Source organism: Ochotona curzoniae, unplaced genomic scaffold (genome assembly GCF_017591425.1).
Source record: "Ochotona curzoniae isolate NIBS_2020 unplaced genomic scaffold, NIBS_Ocur_1.0 contig_1031, whole genome shotgun sequence".
In the NCBI taxonomy this organism is placed as follows: Eukaryota; Metazoa; Chordata; class Mammalia; order Lagomorpha; family Ochotonidae; genus Ochotona; species Ochotona curzoniae.
The window spans coordinates 156,077-180,435 of NW_024464927.1; the positions used below are offsets into that span (position 1 = coordinate 156,077).

The following is a 24,359-nucleotide window of genomic DNA, read 5'->3' on the forward strand; positions in this document are numbered from 1 at the left end:
GTACCATTTTATACCCCTTAATTAAGACTGGCAAAAATCAATGAAGGATAAAATCCATAGGTTAAAAAAAAAGTTTCAAGGAACATTATTTTCATGGCATCAAAATATCACAGATGCCATTTACTCAAAATATTTGGGGGTGGGGTGGGGTGGGAAGGTGAGACCTGGTTGTCAACCTAAGTTTTTCTCATGGGCCCAGTTGGTATTTTTTTTTTTTAAGATTTATTTATTTTTAATGGAAAGTCGGGCATACAGAGAGGAAGATCTTTTGTCAGCTGATTCACTCTCCAAGTGGCTGCAATGACTGGAGCTGCACCGATCCAAACTAGGAACCCAGAGTTTCTTCTGGGTCTCCCATGTGGGTGCAGGATCCCAAGGCTTTGGGCCGTCTTTGACTGCTTTCCCAGGCCACAGGCAGGGAGCTGGATGGGAAGACAGCTGCTGGGATTAGAACTGGCACACTTATGGGATTCTGGTGCATGTAAGGCAAGGAGCCACTAGGCTACCCCACCTGGCCCATGGGCCCAGTTGGTATTAATTGATTCCTGACAAGATACAGAATGAAGAACCAAAATGTGTAACTAAACTTCAGCTAAATGTCTTATCTAGACTCTTCTTCCTCTTTACAAGAAATGTGAAGAATAGAGGAGCAAGTTTAATTATACAGTGAGAAGATAGATGGATCCAGAGTTTGGGACATTGTGCATGACAACTGCTCTGGACTTTCAAAAAGCCAGTATAAGAAAAAGCAGACTCTTGTGGAGTAAGACATGCAAGGAGTAGCCAAAATGGAAAGTGTCATCCTTCATTGGCTTCTGATTTAATCAAGCAAAGTGGCTGTCAAAGACATTTGGGGGATATATGTAGTAATGTGAAGATGGAATGCATATTAGATAGTGTGATATGTTTAATTTTCTTAGATGTGATATGATATTGGTGTGTAAGATAATGTCCTTAGGAGAGGCATGTAGGATTTTGAAGTTAAAAAATTCTTGATGTTTTTAGTGTATTTCAAATAAATATGTAAACTCAGCCAACTGCTGTTGGATCTTTTTGGTGGGTATTGAGATACTCCTTGATCATCCTTAATGCTTGTCTGCATGTTTAAATTTATAATAAAAATGGAGGCCAAAAAAAAGTTATTGGATAAAGTGATGAACATGAAGCTTCCATTCAGAATGTTCACATATTCTTGGAAAATTTCTGAGTAGGAGTACATCTTCCAGGAATGCAATCATTAGAAATAAAATAACTTGACGTTGATACCAGTTCCACTTCTAAATGGGATAAACACACTCCATTTTCTCTCACTATGTATGTTTGTGGATCTGTCTTGCAACCCTGAGAAGTGATAGTAGCAGGCAGATTTGGAAAGGAAACCAGAATCTTATTAAGTAATACCATTTTGGCATTCCGGGGGTAAGAATGATGATTGCGTGAGCATCTAAAACTAGTAAGGAACTGTGGGCCACGCAGATTTGGGAAGATCCCTACTGCTTCTTTCTCGTAGTGTCTTTCTCCCTTTTGCACTGGAGTTGGACGTATTCATGAGTTGTAAAGCCTTGCATTTCAATGAAAACTGGAAGAGGAAATGGCTTCTGGGAACTGGAAGATGTTAGGGCAATGACAGAAGGGGAAGTCCAAGAAAGTGATCTCATGGAGTAGCAGTGGAGTCTAGGTTTCCCGCTGATCTATGCACTTGGAGATCTGACACTGACAGGACGGTCCATTGCTTAGGTCTAATACTGGCCATATGGGATAGAGCCAAACAGTGGAGTACATACACAGAAGGCTGAACTGATCGTGGAGCCGCAGCCCATGGAAGCTGAAATGGAACTGGTGACCACAACTGAAAAACTGAAGATAAGTGGCCTATTAAGAAAACATTTCCTGTAAAAACTAAATATCCAGAGCTTCACTGGAAATGTCTTAACATACAATGCAGAATTATGAAAAAAACAAATCAGGAAAGTTTCAACAGTTGGTAAGCAAAGAGATGGTGGATACTAACTTTAAAATAATAGAGACTGGAATTATGAAACAAGATTTTTATTAAAAATTTATTTTTATTGGAAAGTCAGATACACAGAGAGAAAAGCCAGATAGGAAGATCGTCTGTCTGATGATTCACTCCCCAGGTGGCTGCAATGGCCGGAGCTGAGCTAATCTGAAGCCAGGATCCAGGAGCTTCTTGAGGCTCTCTTGGATGCAGAGTCCCAAGGCTTTGGGCTATCCTTGACTGCTTTCCCAGGCTACAAGCAGGGAGCTGGATGGGAAGTGCGGCTGCCAGGATTAGAACTGGTGTGCATATGTGATCCTGGTGTGTGCAAGGCAAGGACTTCAGCTGATACACTACCAGGCCAGGTCCATGAAACAAGATTTTAAGATTAGATGTTTTAACAGTATTTAAGAAAGTGTGACCATTCCAGTCATGAGTGGAAATGTCAAAATTTTCAACAGTAGATAATATTTTAAAAATAGTTAAATGGAAAATTAAAAAAAAAAATATATATATATATATATTTTTTTTTTTTTGGAAAGGCAGATTTACAAAGAGAAAGAGAGGAGTGTTCAGCCATGGGATTGGGACAAAAGGAGCCCCCTGCAGTGTGGCGGCTGTGGGAGGTGCCCCAGCCAGTCCGGAACCAATGCTGGGGCAAAGTCACTGCTGCCAGGCAGTGTAGGTGAGGGATGACTTCTGGGTGATTCCCAGCAATGGTGTCACAGAACTTTTTGACAAGCATGGGGACTGAGACCTGATGGTTTGGAGAAGAGAGTCCATAAGATCTATTTGGGCCAGACTGATTCACCAGCCCACATGGGAATCATGAGTTGGGCTGTTAGCATAGAGTATCACTGACTGCCACATACCAGTTCACACAAAAACTATGGATGGGGGCCTGTCTAGCAGGGCTAGGTTCCAGTACCTGACTGAGTGGTGGAACTGGGGATGGGTCACACTTGGCAGAGTCAAGACACCAACCAGCACATGAGAGAACCAGGTCTGGGGAAGGATGGGCCAAACCCTGTGGAAATACAAGTCCTGCTGGTTAGCTCATGAGCTGGGGTGGTGATGGGCTGAGCTAGGTGTGACCATGGAACCTGCCATCACTCACGGGTAAAGGAACTGACAACAGTCTTGGCAGGTCAAGGCAGTAGCACCCGAATGTGCATCCTAAAGTACGGGGTGTGCCGGGCAGGGCCGAGCAAACCTTAATTCACAAGGAAGAACAGAAATCATGATGGAGCACAGATCATGCTGAGCTAGGCTCTTATGCTGACTGGTCTGCATGAACCAGGGATACTGGGCCACAGCATCAGAGGCAAAGGCTAAGACAGGTGAGGGCTTAAGCCAACTTGGTCAGAGCAACCATGGCATGTGCATAATCTAGGGCTGGGAATAGGCTTGGTTGGGAGCTGTGAGCATACACACTTGCTGGGTTGGGGTTCCCATGGGAGAGTATGGAGGCTGCGTTCTGGTCTGGATATGGCTGCAATCTCCCTAGGCACAAGTGTGAACTGGGGACCAGATGCCAGCACCATCTGGTGCTCTGGAGAATCTGGGTAGATGTAGGACGGACTAGGCTAGGTCTCTGCGCCCACTGAGCCATGTATGAGCTGTGTCTGGGTATGGACAAGCTTTGGCTGGGCTGAAACATCCAACAGTAACAACTGGAATGGATTCAAGGCCAGCAAAAAATGGCTACTCTTCCTACCAGGATGGGAGGTAGACTAAGTAGGGCTGGCTCATTGACCCACCAGTATGCGCAAGATCTGGCACAGGGAGAGGTTCTGATGGAAGAGCTTGGGAAACTCTTCTGTTGGGACATAGTCCCTGCAGGTGAGTGCAAGAACTATGATAGGGAGCAATCCAGACCAGACCAGACCAGAGAAAGATACTCACTGGCATACATTTGGCATAGGTCTGGGGCAGACCAGGCTGAACTAGTTCACATCAACCGCTGGTGAATCTGAGCACCAGAACGGAGTGTGGGTCGGGTCAGGTTCATTCACGACACAGACTGGTGCACATTATGGAATGCCAAGGTGAGATGAGCCATACCGGATGTGGCCACGGAGCCCAACCAGCACACGTGATAACCAGCAGGGGGGGAGCAAAACCTGCAGGGAGAATGTGGACTCTCCTGCTGGACTATCACTCCCGTGGGAGAATGTGAGTTGGGATGGGGGTAGACCAGATCAGGCAGGGCTACAACACCTGTGGGCCTCCTGTGAGCTAGATCAGGGAAAAACCAGGTTGGGCTGACTGTTCCGACTGGTGCAAGCAAAAATTAGAGTGGGTGAGGGTTGGTTGGGTTCTGCCGCAGCATCAGGTGGCAGAGGCTGGCACTGGGGGCTAAATCTGTCAAGTTAAACTCCAGAACCACCTGCAGAGTGCATAATTTGGGAGTGGGAGTGACCTAGTAGGGAAATACCGGGCACCTCCCTCTTGGGTTACCACTCCCACAGGAGAGTATGAAAACAACAGAGAAACTCCTAAAGCTAGTGAATTTAGCAAGGTCACAAATTCTATGGTCATGACACGAAAATATTCCTTTCTGGTTTCTGGGGAGGTCTTAATGTAAGGTAGTTTGTTCCTCCTCTGTCATCTTTCAAGTTTATTCTTTCCCTTTTCATTGATTTTCTCTAATTCAAATATGATATGCTTAGACATAGGGTTTGTGGGCTTTTTGTTGTTGTGTGTTTTTTTTCTATTTTTCTTTTATGTTATTCTCTGCAATATTCATTAGTGATTTGATGTCTGCCATTTGATTTCTCAAGAATTTTAGGCCATCATTACCTTTATTTATTTTATTTATTCATATGAGAGAGCTACAGAGAGAAATGAAAAAAACACAGATATAGGTCTTCTCTCTACTTTTTCATTTCCCAGATGGCCACAACAGCCAGGGATGGGCCAGTGGAGAAGCCAGAGACTATAAGCTTCTCATGGGTCTCCCATGTGGTTGGAAGGGGCCTAAGCACTTGGGCCATTTGCCTCTGCTTTTTGCAGGCCACTAAGTGGGAGCTGGATTGAAAGTGAGGCAGCCAAAACTTGAATTGGTGCCTCTATGATGTGCTGGTATCACTGGCAGCAGCTTTATTTTCCTGTGCCACAGTGCCAGCCATTGAGCCATTTTTACTACAAATACTTCTCCTTTATTTTGATGTTTTAATTATGTGTATATCATTTCTTTGCAAGTCTTGGGTTTTCTCTGTGTGTCTATACATAAACATTTTGTTTTTCACTGGTTAAGTCTGCATGCACAGGATTGATAAGTGACATGAAAAGTGAACAATTAACTATAGGAAGCTGCCATATTATCCAAGTGTTTCAGCCTATTTTGCCTCATCATTGCTCCTCATTCTCCCGGTATTTGGTATTTTCAAGGTTTGATTGTTTTGCTTATCTTAAAGCAAGATGCATTTATGTGAAAGGCAGAGTTAGAGAGGGAGAGACAGACCTTCTGTCTGTTGGTTCATTTTCCAAATGGTGCCAACAGCAAGGGCTGTAGCTTACACACAGCCAGTGTTTTTTCACTCTAATTGCACTAATGTTAACTCATTGTAGTTTTAAAAGGAATGTCTCTAATAGACTAAAGATTTTGGTCATCTTTCCCCAACATATTTGCCAATCAATATGTCTTCTTCGGTGAAATATCATGCCCATTTTTTTTAAGTTTGGTTAGTGTTGGCACTCAAGAATTACATGATCTATAAACAAGTCCCTTGTCAACCAAGAGCTTTGCAAATATCACAGTCACATGGCTTTACAATTAATTTTTCAAAGTGGTTAGTAAAGCAAAGGAAATACTGCTGCATTCCAATACAATATTCATGTAAGTTCCAGAAAGCATATCATAGTCACTGACAACAAGCATCCTTTCTAATCTAAACTCAGTTGTGTCATATGGCAAGAAAGGGCTGATAGCAGAATTTCATTAATCTTTTTAAAATCTTATAGTCTTGGGCAGTGCGTTGGCTCAGCTGGCCGATCCTCCACCTCTTGGGGCCAGTGTCTCATACAGGCGCCAGTTCATGTCCTGGCTGCTCATTTCATATCCGCTTTCTGCACCTGCGTGTAAGACCTGGGGAGGATTCTGGATCCTGGCTAAATATTGTCTTAGCTCCGGTCATTGTGGCTGCTTGGGGAGTGAAGCAGCAGATGGAAGAGCTTTGTCTCTTCTCTCTGTAGATCTGCCTTTCCAATGAAAATGTGTAAGTCTTTAAAAAAAATTCCTACAGACCATAACTAGGAAATCTTTTTTCTAACCTTATATATTAAAACTCTTTCTTCATGGTTATGCTGGAGTTTTCTACATTTCACAATTAAATCTGTGATATACCTTCAGTTAGTTTCTGTAAAAGATGTGCTATAACAAGGTTTTCAATAGTTTGTGGAAACTGTATTATAAAGTTATGCATGGATCTTGATTTTTGGGGGTACCAAAATGAACTTGTACTAAGTTGCTATAATGTATCTGAAGAGGATCTAGGCGGAGGCCCCAAGAATGTTAAGACACCAATTTGAAAAGTGCTGTTCACAGAACAATATGAATTCTGCTAAAACTGAAACAAGCACAAACATCAAATTTATTGGAACTTGCATGGAAGAATAGTGAAATCCTTGATCCTTTATAAGAGTACATAGCAAAAAAAAAAAAAAAGTACAGCACAATGCCTTAAGAATATTAGCAGTTTTTAGACACAGATTTGTTTTAGAAGGAACATGATGGGCCTGGCATTCTGAAGTATTGGGAAAAGCCACCGTCTGTGATGCTGGCATCCCATAAAGGTGCTGCTTTCTGTCCCTGGTTCCAACCCAGTTCCCTGCAAATGTGCCTGGGAAAGCAACAGAAGATGACCGAGTGTCTGGGCCCCTGTGTCCATGTGGGAAACCTGGATGAAGGTCCTCACTCCTGGCTTCAGCCTGACCCAGGTCTGGCCATTACAGTCATCCAGAGAGTTAAACAGTGGATGAAATTCTCTTTCTGAGTGTTTACCCCTCTTTCTGTAACTATTTCAGATTAATAAATAAATCTACAAAAAAATAAAATGGGAAATAGTGTGTTGAAGGTGAAGCCAGAAGCAGCAAACCATTCACATCAGTTTGAGAGGGAATAAACTAGCCTTGCTTGTGCCCTAGTTGAAGAGGACTGATGACAAACAGCAGGACAATTGCCAATGCCATAGGACCACTCCATCATTCACCTAGTGCATAACTACAGTGAGTCCCAAAACTGCACATGCAGGTCAGCAGCAGACAAAAGCAGAGTTCTCGATGGAGATTTTAGACAAGTGGGATTGATATTCCGAAGTGTTTCCTTAAAGATTTGTGACAAGAAGAGTTGTAGTAGGGTGCAGCTGGCTAATGGCACCCCAAGGCAGTACTAGGTTTCGAGCATGGCTAAACACAGCTATCTGCTCTGTACTTGATTGGCCTAAGATGCAAGTTGAGTGATTTGTAACACGCATCATCTTGATCGGAAATGACTGCTGCATGGCCGGCCACGCAGTGCAGTGGTTCCTGGAGTATAGAAGAAGTTGCTGTAGCCAAGTTTGACTAATAAAGACTCTTCTTAACAAACATCCTAAATTTATGTCTGGTGTTATTGTGCTTGCTCTCTGCAACAGAGCATCTTGAACTTGGTGGAGCTTATGTTGAAGAATTAAGTTTGTATTTTTATTTGTATATTTTAATGGTTTTTATGAGTGTTATGAGTTCCCTCATATTTCAGAACTTGCCAAATTACGTATCTAAACATATGCAGTTTGTTGCATGTCTATTATACCTCAAAACTTTTTTAAGTTGGTCGTATTCAAATATCTTGTGTTTTTATTTTATTCAAATTCTTTATTTGTCCACAATGAAATGAAAATTGACAGCTGGAGACCACAGTGCTAAGCCTTTGGGTTGATTGAAAAGGTTCAGCTTGAGAGTAAAAACAGATTTAGGCAAATCAAGAGTCCTTGTTGAAACTTCTTGAATAGTCATTAAAAGTAAAATGGAAAAGCATCAAATCTAGAGGAAGGCAAGAAAGCAGAGAACACATGGGAGGCCTACAGACCAGTGTTGGCACCTGCCATGGTGTGAAATGTCCAGTTACAATGTAATCCACTGAAATGTTAGACTACGTTAAAATGATGTGTATAAGGTATAAGTAGAATACATAGAACACAGAGAACTTGGAAACAGAGTAATAGAAATGATTATCACACGAAGACAGCTCACTCTTAGGGGAAAGCTTCAAGGAAAGCTTCTATTTTTAGGAATAAAATTGGTCAATTCGTAAAGATAAAGGAATAATGTCACCAAAGAACCATGAGAAATCTCTGCACTTCCCTATTGATGGCCTCCAACTAGTAAACAATGTTTTTTGTTGTTGTTATTTTATTTATTTATTTTTTTAACAAGAATGGGAAAACTTGTGATTGTTTAGGAGAAACAGTACAATCCACAATTAGTGGGAGCGATTTTAAAAATTGCTATTTTAATATTGATTACTTAGATGAGGGGGGTTGGGGTGAAGAGGGTCAGGGCGGAAGGAAGGTGCATGAGACAGTTCAGTTTTTTCTCCTGTGATTGAGGGGATGGCAGGGGAAGTGTGCCGCTTCCGATTATAGCGCTCAGGAACAATCGTAGTCATTTGCTGTCACCTTGGAGACCCCAATGTGGGAAGGAACATTCTGAAGGTGTCCCTTGAGTGGTCATGAGTATTCTGAGAAGTTGTCGGCTTCAATGCACATGAGAAATTGCTTTCGAGGTTTGTTGACTGTCTCTGTTACCTCAATGTGCCTGTAGAGCCTGTTGCAGTGTGGTTCAATCTGTCCTGTTTTCCATCTTTGGGTGAGATACTCCAAGTCTTCTGTTGACTTAGATGAACTGCCTGTTTGTCTTTTGTGTGCATCTGAATATACTCTCTATTCTTGTGCCTGAGTCAGCAACAATTGAGGTGGCCCACTCCTACAACATGTGCTCCAGGATTAAGCCTCATGTCTATGTGATTTTCTCTGAGGTTGGGGGTTGAGCACAGTGGCCCAGCTGGGGAGCTCCCCTCCCCAAGAAACCTTGTCTGGGAGATTCTCACACCTGGCTCTCCTGTGCATTGGTTGTGTAGCTCAAATTCAGTCTGTCCCTAGTAACAATCAATGCACGTACTGGTGGGTGAGACTGCCTGGTCAGCCCTGCCTCCAACCCCAGTTCTTATGGAAACTGGTAGATTCTGAGGCCTAGCCCAGCCCAGCCTGCCCTCAAGCCTGGCTTTCGTATTACCAGCAGGTACTGCAGCCATATCATGGTGACCCCATAAACCTTACCATGCCTGCCCCCAAGCTTGGTTCTCACATGTGCTGGTTGGTACCATACCTGTCCCCAGGCTCAGTTCTCATATGTGCTGGTTGGTGCTGTGCCCCAGCCCAGCCCAGCCCAACCTGCTTCCAGTCCCAGCTTTTACTAGTGGGTACTGTGGCCTAGCCCAGCCCTGCCCACTCCCAAGCTTGGTTCTCATGCATACTGGCGCATGCTACATCCTAGTCAGAGCAACTAGTGGGAGACATTAAAACAACTTTCTGTCAAACTATTAGAACTAGGAGATAAAAAAAATTAAGAAAAAAATATTTAAAAACAAATCTGACTCACAGGCATGCACAGAATATCCAACAACTGCCAGTTCCATGTTGTTTAAAAGCAACATGTGCTACACTTAAAAATCTTATCAGAAGGAAGTTCCTCTGCCAACCCCGACCCTGCACCTCCCCCAACCCCGGTAAAACCTCGGGACCATGGGGAATGGGAGTTTTCTCAAAATACAGTGTACTGAAGACAAGTTGGGTGATCAAATTTAGCAAGGAGAAATATAGGACTCTCAATTAAATTTCAATTCCAGGCAAAAAAGAAAGGATTTGACAAAAGTATTTTCCATTCCTCTGAACTTCAACTATAACTCAGCACTTAAACGTTAGGCTTTCGTTCTGTATTTTTTTGTTTTCGTGGAAATCCAGTACTAGGACGGAAGGGCTGTGATCAAGGAGGAAATGGTGCCTGAAGGCACCACCGCCTCCCTGCACTCCAGTACAGCTGGGGGCTCTTGCGGATTCCAGCCACCAGGGCACCGTACCAGGCCATTCTCAGTTCTTAAGGTAAGGATGCAGGCAGAGAGTTCAGCACTTCAGAAACTGATTGGTGAACTCGTGGATTCCCCGACACTCCTGAGCCTGCCTGCTCATTACAAACCTTCTCCTGCAGCCTGATGAAGACTCCTGGACTCCACACCTTTGGTAACAAGACTGGCCTAAGGCTGGAAATCAACAGAGGCCCCAGCATTCAAATGTGACTGTTGTCTTGAACTTGTCATTGTCTTCAACATTATAAGACTTGATTGTGCTGCTCAGAATTTTGATGGAGTGTTCCCACGCACACTGTTTTGCCACAGAGGTGCTGCCTTGGCCTTCCTTTAGGGCCACACTATCCATCTGGTGGATGTAGTGCCACTTCTCCAAAACCTCACCACATTTCATAGTGAGGTGCCAGTGGAAGTCCTTGCCCACAGGCCGCAGATTGGTGACATTCTCCAGTGTGGCTTTAAGCTGCTACACAATTTTCCCCATGGCGCCTCTCTGGGTACCTCTGGCCCTTCCTGGATGCTGGCTCAAGCAACCACAGCTCAGCACTCACAGTGCTGCCCCACATCTTGGCCTGGTAAAGGCAGCACATCCTCAGGCTCCCACCTGCCAGAGCTCAGGAGGAAGGGCATGGGTAGTCAAGGCACAGACCACACAGATGTGATTTGCAAAACAGACATTTTCAACTTTAATAACTTATCCAAGTAAGGAGTCAAATTTTATTGCATAGAACAAAAAAGTATCGGTGGCTATTATCAGAAAAGATAGTTTTGTGATTGGAACTCAGCACCTGCATTGAACATCGTGGTCACTGTCCCCCAGGAGCACACAGCCATGAGGCTTTAGCTGACACAGACATCATCAGTGAGCACCATTGCTGTACCCCAAACAAACAAACAAACAAAAAACCCCTTGAAATACAAATGAAAGGCTTATACAGAAAATACCATGGAAAATTGGAGCACCAGGTCCCAGAAGTCTGCGTGAAGAAGTGACCGAGTTGTCAGAATTGCTGGTGCCTTTGACAGCCCAGGTCTCAGCCCTATGCTAGGACTCCCCAACCCCTTAAGGTGTCCTCCTGCATCCCCACTACTCCCGGAGCCCTCTGCCTCAGCAGCCACCTCTGGACGTGCAGACTTGGCCCGCAACACCTTATCCAGCAGTCTCCACACCTGGGAGTAGGGCTGGGGGAACTGTCGTTCTCAGAGGATCACCAAGTTCTAGGGAACCCTGTGATAACCGGCCCAAGGCACTTGTGGCACAGCCATGCAGGCATGCAGTTGCCAAAGGGCATCTCTGCCTCTTGAACCAAGGACAGGTCACCTGAGAGCCTCTATCAAGCCCTGCTTCCCCAGATCTGGAGAGGAGTGTCCCCCAAGCATCCTTCACACCCCAGGGACCTACATAAGGCAAGTCCAGTCATTCAGTCTGAGTAGCACCAGTTGCCCTGGGCTCAACAAATGAAGATGAGCTGTGGGCACCATTCCCTGGTTCTAGAAAAGGCAGAGTAGCAGACACACTCTAGAGCACATCTTCATCAAGAAGGGCTGCCAGGAGGAAGTGTCAAAAGGAGTTCCTTGTGTTGGCTGGGAGACCCCAGGGGACAGGCATGTATGGGCAGGGATGACTGAGGGGATGAGACAGGTTGGCAGGAGGTGGGACTCCTGCAGGGGACAGCTACCATCCAGTTTGGAAGTCAGCATCACCACTCAGGCTGGCTCCTGCCTCCTCACTGTGGTCCTCAGGCTATGCACCCAAACATACCCACACAGGCAGATTGAGAAAAATGGCCTCTGTACCTCAAAGCTCAACATCCTCCTGAATCCCAGTGTTCTTGTTTATGTAATGGAAACCTGATCAAGACAGACTTCTAGAAGATCTATGATCAGAACATAACCTCTAAAACTTTCCCTGACACAAAGGGGCATCAGAATTGCTTGTCTGTTGGCCCAGTTTAGGAACTCATGTATCCTGGGACTTATGGTTTGGGAGAATCCAACTGCATGCTTGCAAAGTATGAGTGCAGCCAAAGGCAAAAGTTAGTCTCCCTTCTGCTGTCCACTCCCTGCTGCCTTCCCACTGTGGCTTCCTTGTTCACAAAGCACCATTCTGCTGACAACAGAGATGTTCAAGATTGAAAGAGCAAGAGGCAAAGCAGGCCTTCTCCACCTCTGCCCCTGACACAGAAATACGGCAGGTCAGGGTGAGATTGAGAAGCATGCTGGGGCCCATAGAGCACAGCAGCTGGAGTCTGTTAGCTTGGTGCCTGGCGGCTGCTTGCAATCTGCCCCCAACCCGCCCAGCCCTTGCTGGGAAAGGAGAACCTCAGCAGAGCCCGTGACCCCCTCATCCTTCTGATAATCCTTGGGAGGAAGGGATTGAGGCCAAGCTGCTTGGAGAACATTGGAGTCAAATACCAGAGCCTGGGTGGTGGTCACCAAGGCCATGGCCAGTGGAGAAGAGGCCTGGAAGTTCTCCCTGTCCTCGTGCCTCTATCGCTTTTCTGAAAAAGAAATAGGCCACAAATGCAGTACAGCATGAGCACCAGGTGGGCCAACTTGTTCTTCCTTAATCCTTCATTTATGAACAAAAAAGCATCAAGCCAAGACAGGAGACCAGAATTTGCTGCCTGGTGGAGTGGGACACTTAGAGAATACAAGGTCCTCTTAAAGTATTCTGAACAGACCTTTCAAGATGGAACATGTTCACAGGTAAATCTATGCTTCTGGAAAAGTGCATAATGTGGCAAGAGCAGGGTTAGTGGAGAAGAGAGACACACACACACTTCATGTGGCAGCAATGGCTACTGCCAGCCATCAACCACCAGCCATTAGCCATTCCCAGTTGGCCACTACTCTCATCCTGACCACCTGCCATTAGCCCTTACACATCGTGATCTCTGCTCCACGGTACTCATCTTAGTGACTGGTTGCTTTTCAATCCTAAGTGTTACCATGAGGCAGAGCATCAGGGCTTGGAAAGAAAATGTGCCACGATGCCACAGGAAAAGAGATTCTCAGAAGCTTAGGGCCAATTTCTTTGAGTTCCATGTCTGCCCTCCCCCCTCACTTGCTGATGGAACTAGAGAACCACTTTGCCCTCCTCCCCACACACAGGCACCACTTCTGTGGGATCCAGGCTGTCCCTGCGCTGAGAAACACTTGCTAACCTGGTTAGCATGTGCTCACGCCCGTGCTTGCTGTCATGCCCCCGCCTCTGTTTCCTCAGAGCCTTTTGGAATCAGGAAGTTTGACTTGATTTCCACAACACAGCACTGGCTATCCTGTGGGCCATCTCGATAAGCAAGAACAAAAATGATAGGCTGCTATCTTTCCGCTTTATTAGAACTTTGTGAGCACCTCTTTCCTCCGTATCTCATCAATGAGCTCTTGGATCCTTCGGTTCCTGGTCTTCTCGTAAGGGCTTGGGCGTCGTGGGATCCGGTTGGGAGGCTGGGCTTCCTCCTCCATGCCATGGGGTTTGTAGGGAGCATCCACAGCGTTGACTTCCGGCTGGTCCTCCGTGGCATTGATGCTGGAGGTGTTGCCAGGGACCTCCAGCGGGATGACTGGAGACAGTGGTGCCTCAGTGACCGGAGTGGGTGCTGGGAACGTGGGCATGAACACTTCTATGTCATTGTGCTTTCCAGGCGGGGGTTCCAGCCTGTCGTCCGCTGTAGTGAGGTTGCGGTATAGGTTACAGGACTTGCAGCACAGCTTGTTGTAGCTTGGGGTGGAGCAGTAGCGAGACAAGACTTCCATCCTACAGAACATTGACTTGTCGCCCTGGCAGTGGCCTTCTGAAAGACACAAGTGGCACAAATAACCAAAGGACAAGAGAAGGGGTGGGGGAGGACTCTGTTTCCCCCTCTGGAGGGTGCGGCTTGCAGGAGGAGGCGTGGTGTGACAGAGGCGAGAGGCAGCAGACAGGCAGGTGAGCTGAGACGGAAAGTGTGGATTGCGGGTGGGGGCAGCCAGGAAGTCCCCCTGGAGCTCCCCACTCCAGAGTGCACTGTACCAGCTGTGAGCAGCCGTGTGCTCCCCTCTTCCAGGCAGGTCCCAACTAATGCAGATCTCCCCATGCTCTTCAAGGTCGGAGACAGACATGAGTGACTCCAGTATCATCTTAGGGAAGGGAGCTTGGCCAGAGCTCCACCATCGACACCCCACACGGAATCTCAGGGAACGTTCGATGGTAGGCAGACAGAATTTGACTCAAACCACAAACCACAAAGGGGTAACTAGACAAAGTCAAACCTGAAGTAGTCAGTTCCTAAAACCCAACAGTCAATCCCAAGGCCTGGCCTGTGGCCTCCTGTGTCCTATCACTCCTACTTCCCATTGTTATTCTGCCTCTTCAAATGACTTTGGCCACTGAGCACAGGCTAAAGAGAAATCAGAAGCCCATGTAGGCTTTCTCACGCTTGCCTTGACTTACCCCACGGCCTCATGTCCAGCCAGTGTTCTATCTAGCACTTGGGCCCTGCCATGCTGAGCTCCTGGTCATTCCCAAGCAAACTTGGCACCTTTGCAGAGACTAAGCTCTGGGCCCAGGACATCTCTGCCTTCCTTTCCACCCTGGGAATGACTATCCACAGCGTGTGATCCAGCCTGCAGGAGAATCAGAACTCTGCCACAGAAGCCACCACCATCTCTCCTCCTGTGGGGCTCTGCTGGCCCTGGCCTGCAGGCCAGCTGCAGTTGGGTCAGTCTGAGCCATCCAGCTCCTGATGTGCTCACTGTATTCTTCCCAGATTGCCTCACTTCTTCTCTGGCCCTGACTGCCCCAACTAGACCACACATGGCAACACGATTCATATAAAGCTTGGGTACTGGAGAGCGCATCTTGGAACTGTTCGTGTTCCTGATCCTGTCTGCTTGGGTCCTCTGCTCAGCCACAAAGGTAACTTTAACCCTGCCCCAGGCTCTGCCATGATCTCCTTCCCCTCACCTGCCTCAACTGAGCCCATCTCTGAAAGGAGAGAGAGGAGAGGGAAGAATGGAAGAAGACAAAACAAGACAGGCTCTGGATGGGGCCCCCACCTGACCGTCTCTCTGCCATGCTCCAGTCTGCCACCCTACCTACCTCTGAATGTGTGCCTTGCCCTGGAATTTCTGGCAGCAAACAAAGCCTCCTCTCGCCGAAGGCTGGTGGGCCTGGCACCCTCCTACTCCTCCTGCGTGGACGCTGCCCAGCCTGGGATTCTTCCCTCGAGGTCTGAGACTGGCTTAAACCACCCAGCAGCTCCTGCAGCTTCACACCCTGGCAGACACCTGTCTATTGGCCATGGCCCAAGCTCCACCATCACTCCCACAGGTCCCAGCAATGCCTGAGCCTCAACATGTCCAGCCTGCAATGCCTCAGGGAGAACCCCAGGGCTCCAGCCTTGGTGACCCCTTACACCTTCTGCTCCCTCACCCCCAACCCTTTCATCTCCAAGGCTGGAACTGTCTCAGAGGTGTCCTTGACCAAGTCTACACTCCTTTCTCCCTCTCCTTCTACTCTTGACTCCTGGCCTCCGTAACCCCATCCTTTTTCCCTGCTCACCCTGGGCCATTCACAAGGTTATTTGCTACCTGAAGGTGCCACCATCTCTCCCTGAAATTCATCTCCCAGCCTCACTCAGGCCCCGGGGCTGCCAGCTTGTGCTGTGTTCCCTATGGCCACAGGACCTTGGTGTCTGCAAGGGTGTCTCCCCACACTTCCTCCCTCCAAACACCACGAGGCTCAGCTCAAACACATCTTCTCTGGGCAGGCTGAGCCTGACCATAGCCCAGGATGTGAGCTACCCATAGTAGGTAGTCTCACAGGGTTGCGTGTCTTCCCAGTACCAAGTCCTTGCCGGCAGGTGCCTGACATTCTCATTCTCCTGCCAAAGCCCCTTCAAGGGCAGATCCCTGGGCTGTGTTTGGTCACCTTTGGCCTGGGGGCCAAAGCCACTGAATCAGAAGATGTGAACAGGAGACCATGGAGTAGCTGAGGGTGTCAGAGCCCAGGAGGTTGAGAATTCCAAAACAGCAAAGACCCTGCAGACGAGGAGCTCACCTAGATAGAACCATACAGCACCAAGAGTGGACCTGGCTTTGCCTCTGAGCTTCTTTCCAGTGGGCTGCAGCAGCCACTGCTAGAGTAAGACAGAAACAGAGCAGCGGCTGCTCAGGAAAAGCCCTGTGATTCCCCAGCACAGAGGCTGAGAAAGGTGCCTAGGTGTAGAGGGACTGGGAGCTGGCATCCTGCCCAGCAGGAGCTCCAGGAACCAGGTGGGCAGAATGAGGGACGGTCCTTGGGCTTTGGGGCTAGGAGGCTGTTACCCCTGGATACAAGCCTTTCACAGTACCCAGACGGAGTCAGACCAGGCTCAAGTTGGGGTGGAGGAGACATGATCCCCGACCCTGCTCCTTCCTGCCTGCCATCCCTTCCCCTCCACCCTGCAGCTGAACCACAGGCAGCAGACATCTGGTCCCAGCACTCAAGGGCACACCAGGGGCCTCCTTCTCCAAGGCTTGGAAAGGGAAAGCGCTGGATTAGATGGAGCACACAGTCACACCCCTTCTCCGGCTCCTGTCTGTTTCTGTATATGAAGATCAAGGCTGAGACCCCTGAACAGCACAGCTCACATTTACCTGGGACAGGGCTCAGGCTTGTGGCCCCTGCCTCCACCTGCTTTCATAAAGAAGGTTCTACTGGAAAACAGTCTATTCTTTTATCACCGTGGGCTGCCTTCTTGCTACAGTGGCAGAGTTGGGCACAGGCCCGGCCAGAGTCTGAAATGTTTCCCACCTGACCCTTCACCGAGAAGGCTGGCTGAGCCCTGGTCAAAGTCATGCCTGGATCAGAACTGAACAAGGCAGGTGCTGAGTAAGTCCCCACTCGGCCCTAGCCCAGAGGAGGGGCTGCCCTTCCCCCTTGTGCCTCCTCTTACCCTCTTTCCTGCACCTGATTCCCTCAGGACACTCAGCCCCATCACTCTGTGGGGGGTCAGCAGTGAAACAAGTGCAGAAATGAGCAAAAGTATGAGGAAAGCCACTAGTCAAAAGCTTGATGATGCTCCCATTAGCTTAGAAACTTGTACAGGATTCAGTTGGCTCACTGTTATCTATGGGTTCTGCACCCAGACCTCAAAATATCTGGACTGAACATGTATAATATTTTTTTTTCTTGTGATATGCCCTGTATATTCAGTATGGTAAACATCCCAGGCCTTCCCATCATGTTAGAGGCTGTGCATTACCTAGAGATGATTTGAAGTAGGTGAGGGGATAGTGAAGGTTCCGGGCAAACCCCTCCCTTCTCTGCCATAAGAGTCTTGGGCATCTGTCTGTTGGAGTCTCAGATAGGAGCCCTCCCTGGGGACCCTAAAGGGCAACTTGTTGCTCCTGCCATCTTGGCAGTCTCAATGTCATCCATACGCGGCATTTTCCCTGGGTGGGCTCCCTTCAGCCTCGCTTCCTTCTTTAACTTCACGTTTATTTTAGGAGAGAGCTTAATAGGACTGCCCTTCATAGAAAATGGGCGCAATAGAAAAACAACCCTGAACCTGAGCACAAGGATTTTAAGTCTCAAGTTCAAGTTTTGGTTCCTTGAACCCTGGGGAGGCACTTGGGCCTGGTGTGCGGGAGCTGCTGCTGACTGGTGCCAACAGAGCCTCTTACACCCCCTCAGAAGCCGTCATGCTGAAAAGAATCAAGCAGGGACCGCTCTATGCAAACCCCAAATCACCCCCTCCCACCAAGTAGCCCACCCTTTAAAGATGCTGGAAGGCAGACAACCTCTTTTGTTCCTTAATAAATGGATGGTGGGCTCATGGACCCATCCTGCCATTCGGAAGAAAGTTCCATTAGTTTAAAAAGTGAATGGTTCCCTTTCTCTAGGTGCACTCTTTAGCTGTCCCCTGTGTGGCCAGGTGCTAGCCTGAGCCCCAGACAGGGGTGTCCCTTCACAGCGAAATGATTCTTGACTCACTCTGGGAGGGAAGTCAGAATGGGAAGCCACCTGTGGCACACCAGCCCCCTGTGACTCTCAAGCTATGATGCCTCCTGGTCACAAGCGTAGCTCTGCAAAGCCAAAGCAGCCATGGTTGCTGCAGCGCCTACAGCTTGGGCCTGGGCCCAGAGGCCGTTTCCACAAGGCTGGGTAGCTCCATGCCTCTCTTTCACATGACTGTCCATGCTGTCCTTATGGACAGGTGCAGGGACCACTAAGAGCAGAGCTCGGAACACAGTGGGCGGCACTAAGCATGCATAACACATGCACACGCAGCCATACATGCCTGTGATCGTGGTGACCAGACAGGGCCACTACTGCCCTGCCCAGCTCCCTGTGTGCGCTAGAAGCACCTCTTGCTCCCTGAACAGGTCACCTAAGACTGAGCATTGTGCTGGGAGCCAGGGCAAAGACCCGGACCCTGTCCTCTGCCTCCAGAGCCAGGGAGAGAGCCCTCAGGCACTCTGTGCCCGGTAAGAACGGCGAGGGACTGGCCTCCTGCATGGGGAGCCCAAAGCAACCTCAGAAAGCCCCTGTGGAGCCCTATAGGTGCTGCTGTGTTAGTTTCACAAGTACCCATGAGGGCCACACGCCCAGACTGCCTTCGTCAGGCAGGGACAGCACCTGAGTCAGAACTCAGAGGATCAGCGTCACATACGGTCAGCCATGACGGCGAAGGAAGGAGCCATCAGCCTGCCAAAGGCCGAGCACCCAGCGTCACTGAATGTTTTATTGAGTTTATTTGTGAGATGCATGACAGGAAGTCTTGTTTGTTTGTTTGTTTTCCATCATCAGGAGGAACAAAGGGTCATTTTCACAGTCACTTTGGCACACACACTAACGTCATCTCATTTCAAAAAGTAAAACAGAAAGCAACAACAATGGAACCCATGGGATAGATACGTCATTAAGTACATACAAAAACACTAATAAAATATCCCTGATAAACCAAAGTGCATATAGACAGAGAGCACAAGGCCCCAGGCGGGCTGCAGCGCCTGCTCAGCCACGCGGGTCACTCACGTCACCTCGTCAGAGTTGGGAGTTAACAGTCGTGAGGATTAGGACACAGCTACACACCGATTATGTACATAACAGTAATTAGTGCCGGGGTGGGAGGGTGAGGGAGGGGCGGCGGTGGCGGGCGGGGTCCAGCAGGGACGCAGTGCTAACACGAAGGTGGCAGGAGGGCCGGGGGTGCTACATTGGTCACGGCTAAGGGCCCAGGTGTGTCACCCTCTGGGTGTAAGGCCTCGCAGTCGGAGCCCCCACGGAGGCTCCACGCAACAGTCATTGCCGACTGGCTAAGTGGGCATCGACATGGGAACCCCCGCCCCTTCCTGCAGAGATGGATTGAGACCCGTGCACCTGTGTCGACGCAGCGGGGGCAAGGCCATCCAGACTCGGCTCTTACCTTGCAGGGTGAATCGGACCGGCTTCCCCTGCACATCCCCTGCCTGCCTCATACCCTCTGACGCTGAAGTTAGCAGCCTGTTCTGTTCGCTTTCGACTTTAAGGCATTTTCTACATAGTTTGTTTTCTAAGCACAAAAGCAATAAAAATTGAGGTAATTCTGTAGTTGTTCATACTGGAAGATGAGGCACAGCCATATCAGACAACCTCTCTCTCTCTCTCATTCTCTCAACCTCATGGTCAGGGTCATGCGCACACGATGAAGAAAGGCCATCAGGGCAAATGGACAGAGTGGAAGTGGTTGTGTGTCCCCCGAGGTCCCACTGCGGGGACAGGTCGCCTCCGCCTCCTCTGCGTGACCAGGACCCCTGAGAAGGCGGGGTGCAGGGCTGTGTGAGTTAGACGCGAGGGCCGGACGGAAGCAGGCCACAGTTTCACAAGTCAGAAGGACACATTCAGCAAGGGACAGCAGCAGCAGCAACAGCAGTGGCAGCCGGGAAGCCCCTGACGCCGCCGGAAGCTCAGGGCTGAGTCATCACCCGGCATGACGAGAGAAAAAAAGAAAAACACGCGGCCTAGAGCCCCTCTGGCCTCGCCCCCAGGGTGGGCGGGCCGCGTGTGAAAGGGGCCAAGGCAGGCTTCCCCCTCGGACTTCCGAGCAGCAGCTTCAGCCTAGAGCGAGGTGGCCCCATGAGCTGGTCACACGGCGGAGAAGTGGTCACATTTGCACTTGGGCCTTTGGCCCCTCCAGCACCACGACGGATCTTTGCCCCTTTACAAGCCATCGCCAGTCAGCTCCCGGCCTCCCCAACCCCACCCCCACCCAAACAAGAGGCCAGGGCCCCAGGCCATGCCACTGCCAGGCCTGGGCCCGGCTCGCAGCAGCGGCAGGAGACACAGGCTCCGCGGAAAAAGACGCCGAGCACACACAGGCCCGGGAGTCAAGATTTCACCCAAGAGAGCTCAGGGAGAATCAAGGGAGCTTCCCAGAGAGAGAAAGGAGGGGAGCCCAAGGCAAGCTCCACAGGGCGCAGGGCATGCACTGGAGGGCAGAGGCAGAGTTATAAACGGGCCGGTTACTTGACGAGATCTTCTGAACGGGCTTGTCGCCATCTGGGCGGGACAGCCACTGCACCACGTAGCTTTTCTTGGAGGGGTCCGAGGTGTTTCCTGCAGAGAAGAGAGGCTGCTGGGACACGGGGCTGGGACTCACGACCACTACCCCGGGCGGAAGAGCAACACAGCTCCCTTGGGACACACAGGCCCCAGTTGTCTTGCCCACGCCCAACTCAAGTCACGGATCTGAGGCCCTGGCTAGTTCTCCCAGATCTCTTCCCCCATGTGTGCTCCACAGCAGTCTCCATTCCAAGGCTCCAGTCCCAAGCTGGGATAACAGAGCAGCTTGTTGGGAAGGAGAAACCCCACTTGCCTTCCAGTCGTGCAGGTGCACCTGACAGTTCCTGCAGTGTACCTGATGCCTTCAGGAAGAGAGGGGAGCTGTGGCCAGCAGTATCTGGTTGCAAGCTGCTGTGGAGGCCAACAGAGATGACGGATGTGTGGCACTTGGCCAGGCATCCAAGTACAGCAGGCATCTGGCTGCTCTCCTTGGAGGGCACAGGCTCGCCCAGCAGCTGCGTCCTGTACCACGGTCACCATGGTGGCCATGTAGGCAGTGCTGGCCTGGTCCAGAAGACAGGCATGATCAGTACCAGCTCCCTCCACTTCCTATTGGAGAAGGATCCATCCTGGCTCCGGGCCTAGCCCTTTCAAGTTCATGGTTGCTGAGGCCAGCCAGTTTCAGAGAAGAGCTGAGACTGCCTGAATTATTGCCTGAATTATCTCGCTCTCAGCTGCTGCCTGCTTCTGGGGGTTGGAGGGGGTGGTGAGGGGCAGGGAAGTAGAGTCTTACGGAAGCAGGGGCTGAGTCGGCAGATTCTTGCTGTCTCGGGCCGTTCCTCCCGGCAGATGCCAAAGTTGTCATCTGAGGTGCGGCAGAGCACTGGCCGCTCCTGGGTGCCGTTGCCACAGGTCACCGAGCACTGCAGGGGGAGAATCACTGATCAGGGTTGTTCTCTCAGGCAGGGTCCTCAGCTTGGAGAGAGCTAAAAGACTGTGACAGCCCTGCCTCACCTCCTCTGAATGTGACACAAAAGGAGACTGGGTGGGCTCCAGGGGCAGAGTGCAGGTCAGAGCTTGCCCACTCTCGGTGGCCACCCCAGCAAGAGAGAAAGGCGCCCACCCCTCCTGGGACTCCAAAGACAGAACACACGTGTCCACCTCTGAGCGATGGCTGTTAAACACAGGTGTGTGATGCCTGCCTGTGGCCTGGTGCTTGTGGGAGCCACAGGCAGGACACTTGGTCTTCAGTGTGGTGATAACGGAGGCATCTCTCAAGGCTGGTTGCTCTTGGGAGGTTGCTGCTGTTCCCTCCCCATCTCTCTCCCAGCTTCCTTCTCTGTTGGTAAACGCTGGGGCTGTGATGCCACCTGCCAGGAGACCCTCCCCAGAGTCAGGTTGATGTCTGCACCAGGCCCTTGCGCCTCCAGAATTGTGAACGGAATGTATTTCTTTTCTGAGTTTGACACTGTCCCAAAGCAGGTTAAGTTGATGCTGCCTATTCTTGAAGCCCATATGGGTGCCAGCTCCACTGCTGGCTTCCGCACATCCGTCTCAGCTCCCTAAAGTGCCCAGGAGAACAGCCCAAGGTGGCCCAAGGACTTGGGCCCCTGCACCCACAGGAGACACCTGGCTGAAGCTCCTGGCTCCCAGCTTCAGCCTGACTCAGCCCTGGCCATTGTGACCATTTGGGGAATGAACAAACAAAACCCCCACCTGTAAGGACACATCCTCAAATATTTCATTATAGTAACGGAAAAACAGACTAAAATGAGAATACTTCGAAAGTATCTTTTAAATGTTTGGAATAAAGCCATCCATAAAGCATATTCATATAAACAACACAACTTGTAAATGTGCAGTGGGGGAAAAAAAGCTATTGAAATAAGGCATTTCCTTAAAAAAAAACCCCAAAAAACAAAAAATTAACTTTGTGGAAAATTGAGCCAAAAGTAAGCTTGCTTTGGTGCCAAAAAAAAAAAAAATTTCTGAAATTCCTGCGCAGGTTTTGCATAATTGGTATCTTCCAGGGACTTTGTGAGGCCCCTTGTACACATCTGCTGGAGGGGCCAGATGCCAGGGGGAGTTGCCCTGTGTGTGTGGGGGGTGGGCTGCGGGAGATCACCAACCCACGCCAGGAGCCTTGGGCTGGAAAGGGAACCCCACCTTTCAAGTCTGGCCCTTCAGCACTCCCACACCCTCAGCCTCCCTAGGATGGAGACGGGCCATAAGTATGGGATGAGTGGACTCAGCAGGCCTGGGGGGCTCCCATCTGGCATAGTCCCAGAAAGGGGCTGTTTTCAGGACTTGCCCGAGGTGGTTCCCCGGCATGAAGGCTTTCTGCTTTTGCAGTTGTCCTGTGGTTTCAGCCAGCAAGACCATCCATGGTAAAGTTGTGATTCTCCTAGTGCAAACCTGGACTCCCAGGCTCTGCAGAGCAGCACTCCACAAGTGTTGCCACGCGTGACCGCTTCAAGAATGCCACATTTCAGAAAGCTCATGGAAAGTGGAATTTAAAAGACAAGTTATTTGGCCCCCTAAGATGTTGAAACCCAAGAGCATGTATTCTCATTATAGGCAGCTATCATGTAAGATGAATAAAATCCCCCTTTTGCACAGCATTCCACATTCCAGGAACTATTTGTGGTGGCCCTGTGTAACTCCCTCCCTGTGGGAGGGAACACCTGCAAGCTGGGTCCACTTCCCACTCGCCTCACTCCACCTGCTTTTCCTTTTGCTGATCCATGGTCTTTCCGTATCAAACACCTGACTGGGAGGAGGATGCCAGAGAGTCCCAGTGGAGATCAAGGAGCCTGAGACTGGTCTTGGGGCCCCTGCACATCAGCTGTCAGCTTGGCCTATGCCTCCTGGAGCATCTCTGTAGTCCACCGCCACCTGCCCACCTTCATTATTCCCTTGCAGCACAAGGCCGTGCCCCTTTGCCTTCCATGCTCTGAGCTCTTTGCAGGCCTATCTGGTCTTCTAAGATGAGCTTAGGGTCTTTTTCGTTCACAGTGGCCCTGCCCATCCGATTGTTCCCCTTCAACCTCCCACAATTCCAGACCCCGATAGAGCTAACCTAGGAGCAGGTCTCCCTCAGGGCAGTGAACTTGCATGTTTCACCATGTACACCTGTGAAGCACCGACATGCATGCTGTCCCGTGGGCATGGCCAGGTGGGACTCCTTGCCAGAGCCTGAGGCTGAGGCCTTACCTGAGACCAGGGGCCAGCACGCCAGCGGCCGGGACACAGCTCCCGGTTGCAGGCCCGGCGACTCTCGGGCCGGTTGTCGTTGCAGTGCTTTGTGTGCACGGAGCGTGTGGTGTTGTTGTGCAGCGGCTGGACACAGCGCACGGGGCGCACCTGCATGCCTGTCCGCCCACAGCTCTGGCTACATGGCTCCCATTCGCCTGTGACCCACCTGCCAGGGCAGAGCAACTCAAGTCAGCGCCCCTCTGCCTATGACCCACCTGCCAGGCAGAGCAGCCCAGCTCAGAGTCCCTCTGGCCCCAGGGGCTGAGGTGCCATGCCCTCTAGCCTTGATGAACACAGAATGGAGAGAGGTGGCCCACTCCCCCGCCCAGAAAAGCAGCCTGGCCAAGCCTTAGGGTCTGCAGAGCAGAGCTAGAGCCAGCCTGGGTTCTCAGGGACTCAGTTTCCCTATCTGGGTGCCACCATGCATTGTCATTTCTATGATGCACATTACTGATCCAGCTCAGCAGGTC

The 24,359-nt window shown here is 49.8% G+C and overlaps 2 protein-coding genes and 1 pseudogene across 2 annotated transcripts in view; all 3 read right to left on the reverse strand.

Annotated features, from left to right (window-relative positions):
- The window catches only part of LOC121164484 (MRN complex-interacting protein-like), an 813,414-nt gene that overhangs the window by 116,775 nt on the left and 672,280 nt on the right, over nt 1-24,359 (reverse strand). The window lies entirely within an intron of this gene.
- On the reverse strand, nt 10,127-10,608 carry LOC121164535 (annotated as a pseudogene).
- Nucleotides 13,464-24,359, reverse strand: part of LOC121164323 (A disintegrin and metalloproteinase with thrombospondin motifs 2-like) — a 180,963-nt gene continuing 170,067 nt past the window's right edge. The window contains exons 19-22 of the mRNA XM_040992462.1: nt 23,848-24,055; nt 21,428-21,557; nt 20,599-20,688; nt 13,464-13,921 (exon numbers count right to left, since the gene is read on the reverse strand). Of these exons, the coding sequence (XP_040848396.1) occupies nt 13,464-13,921; nt 20,599-20,688; nt 21,428-21,557; nt 23,848-24,055 (886 nt within the window). The remainder of the gene's footprint in view (nt 13,922-20,598; nt 20,689-21,427; nt 21,558-23,847; nt 24,056-24,359) is intronic.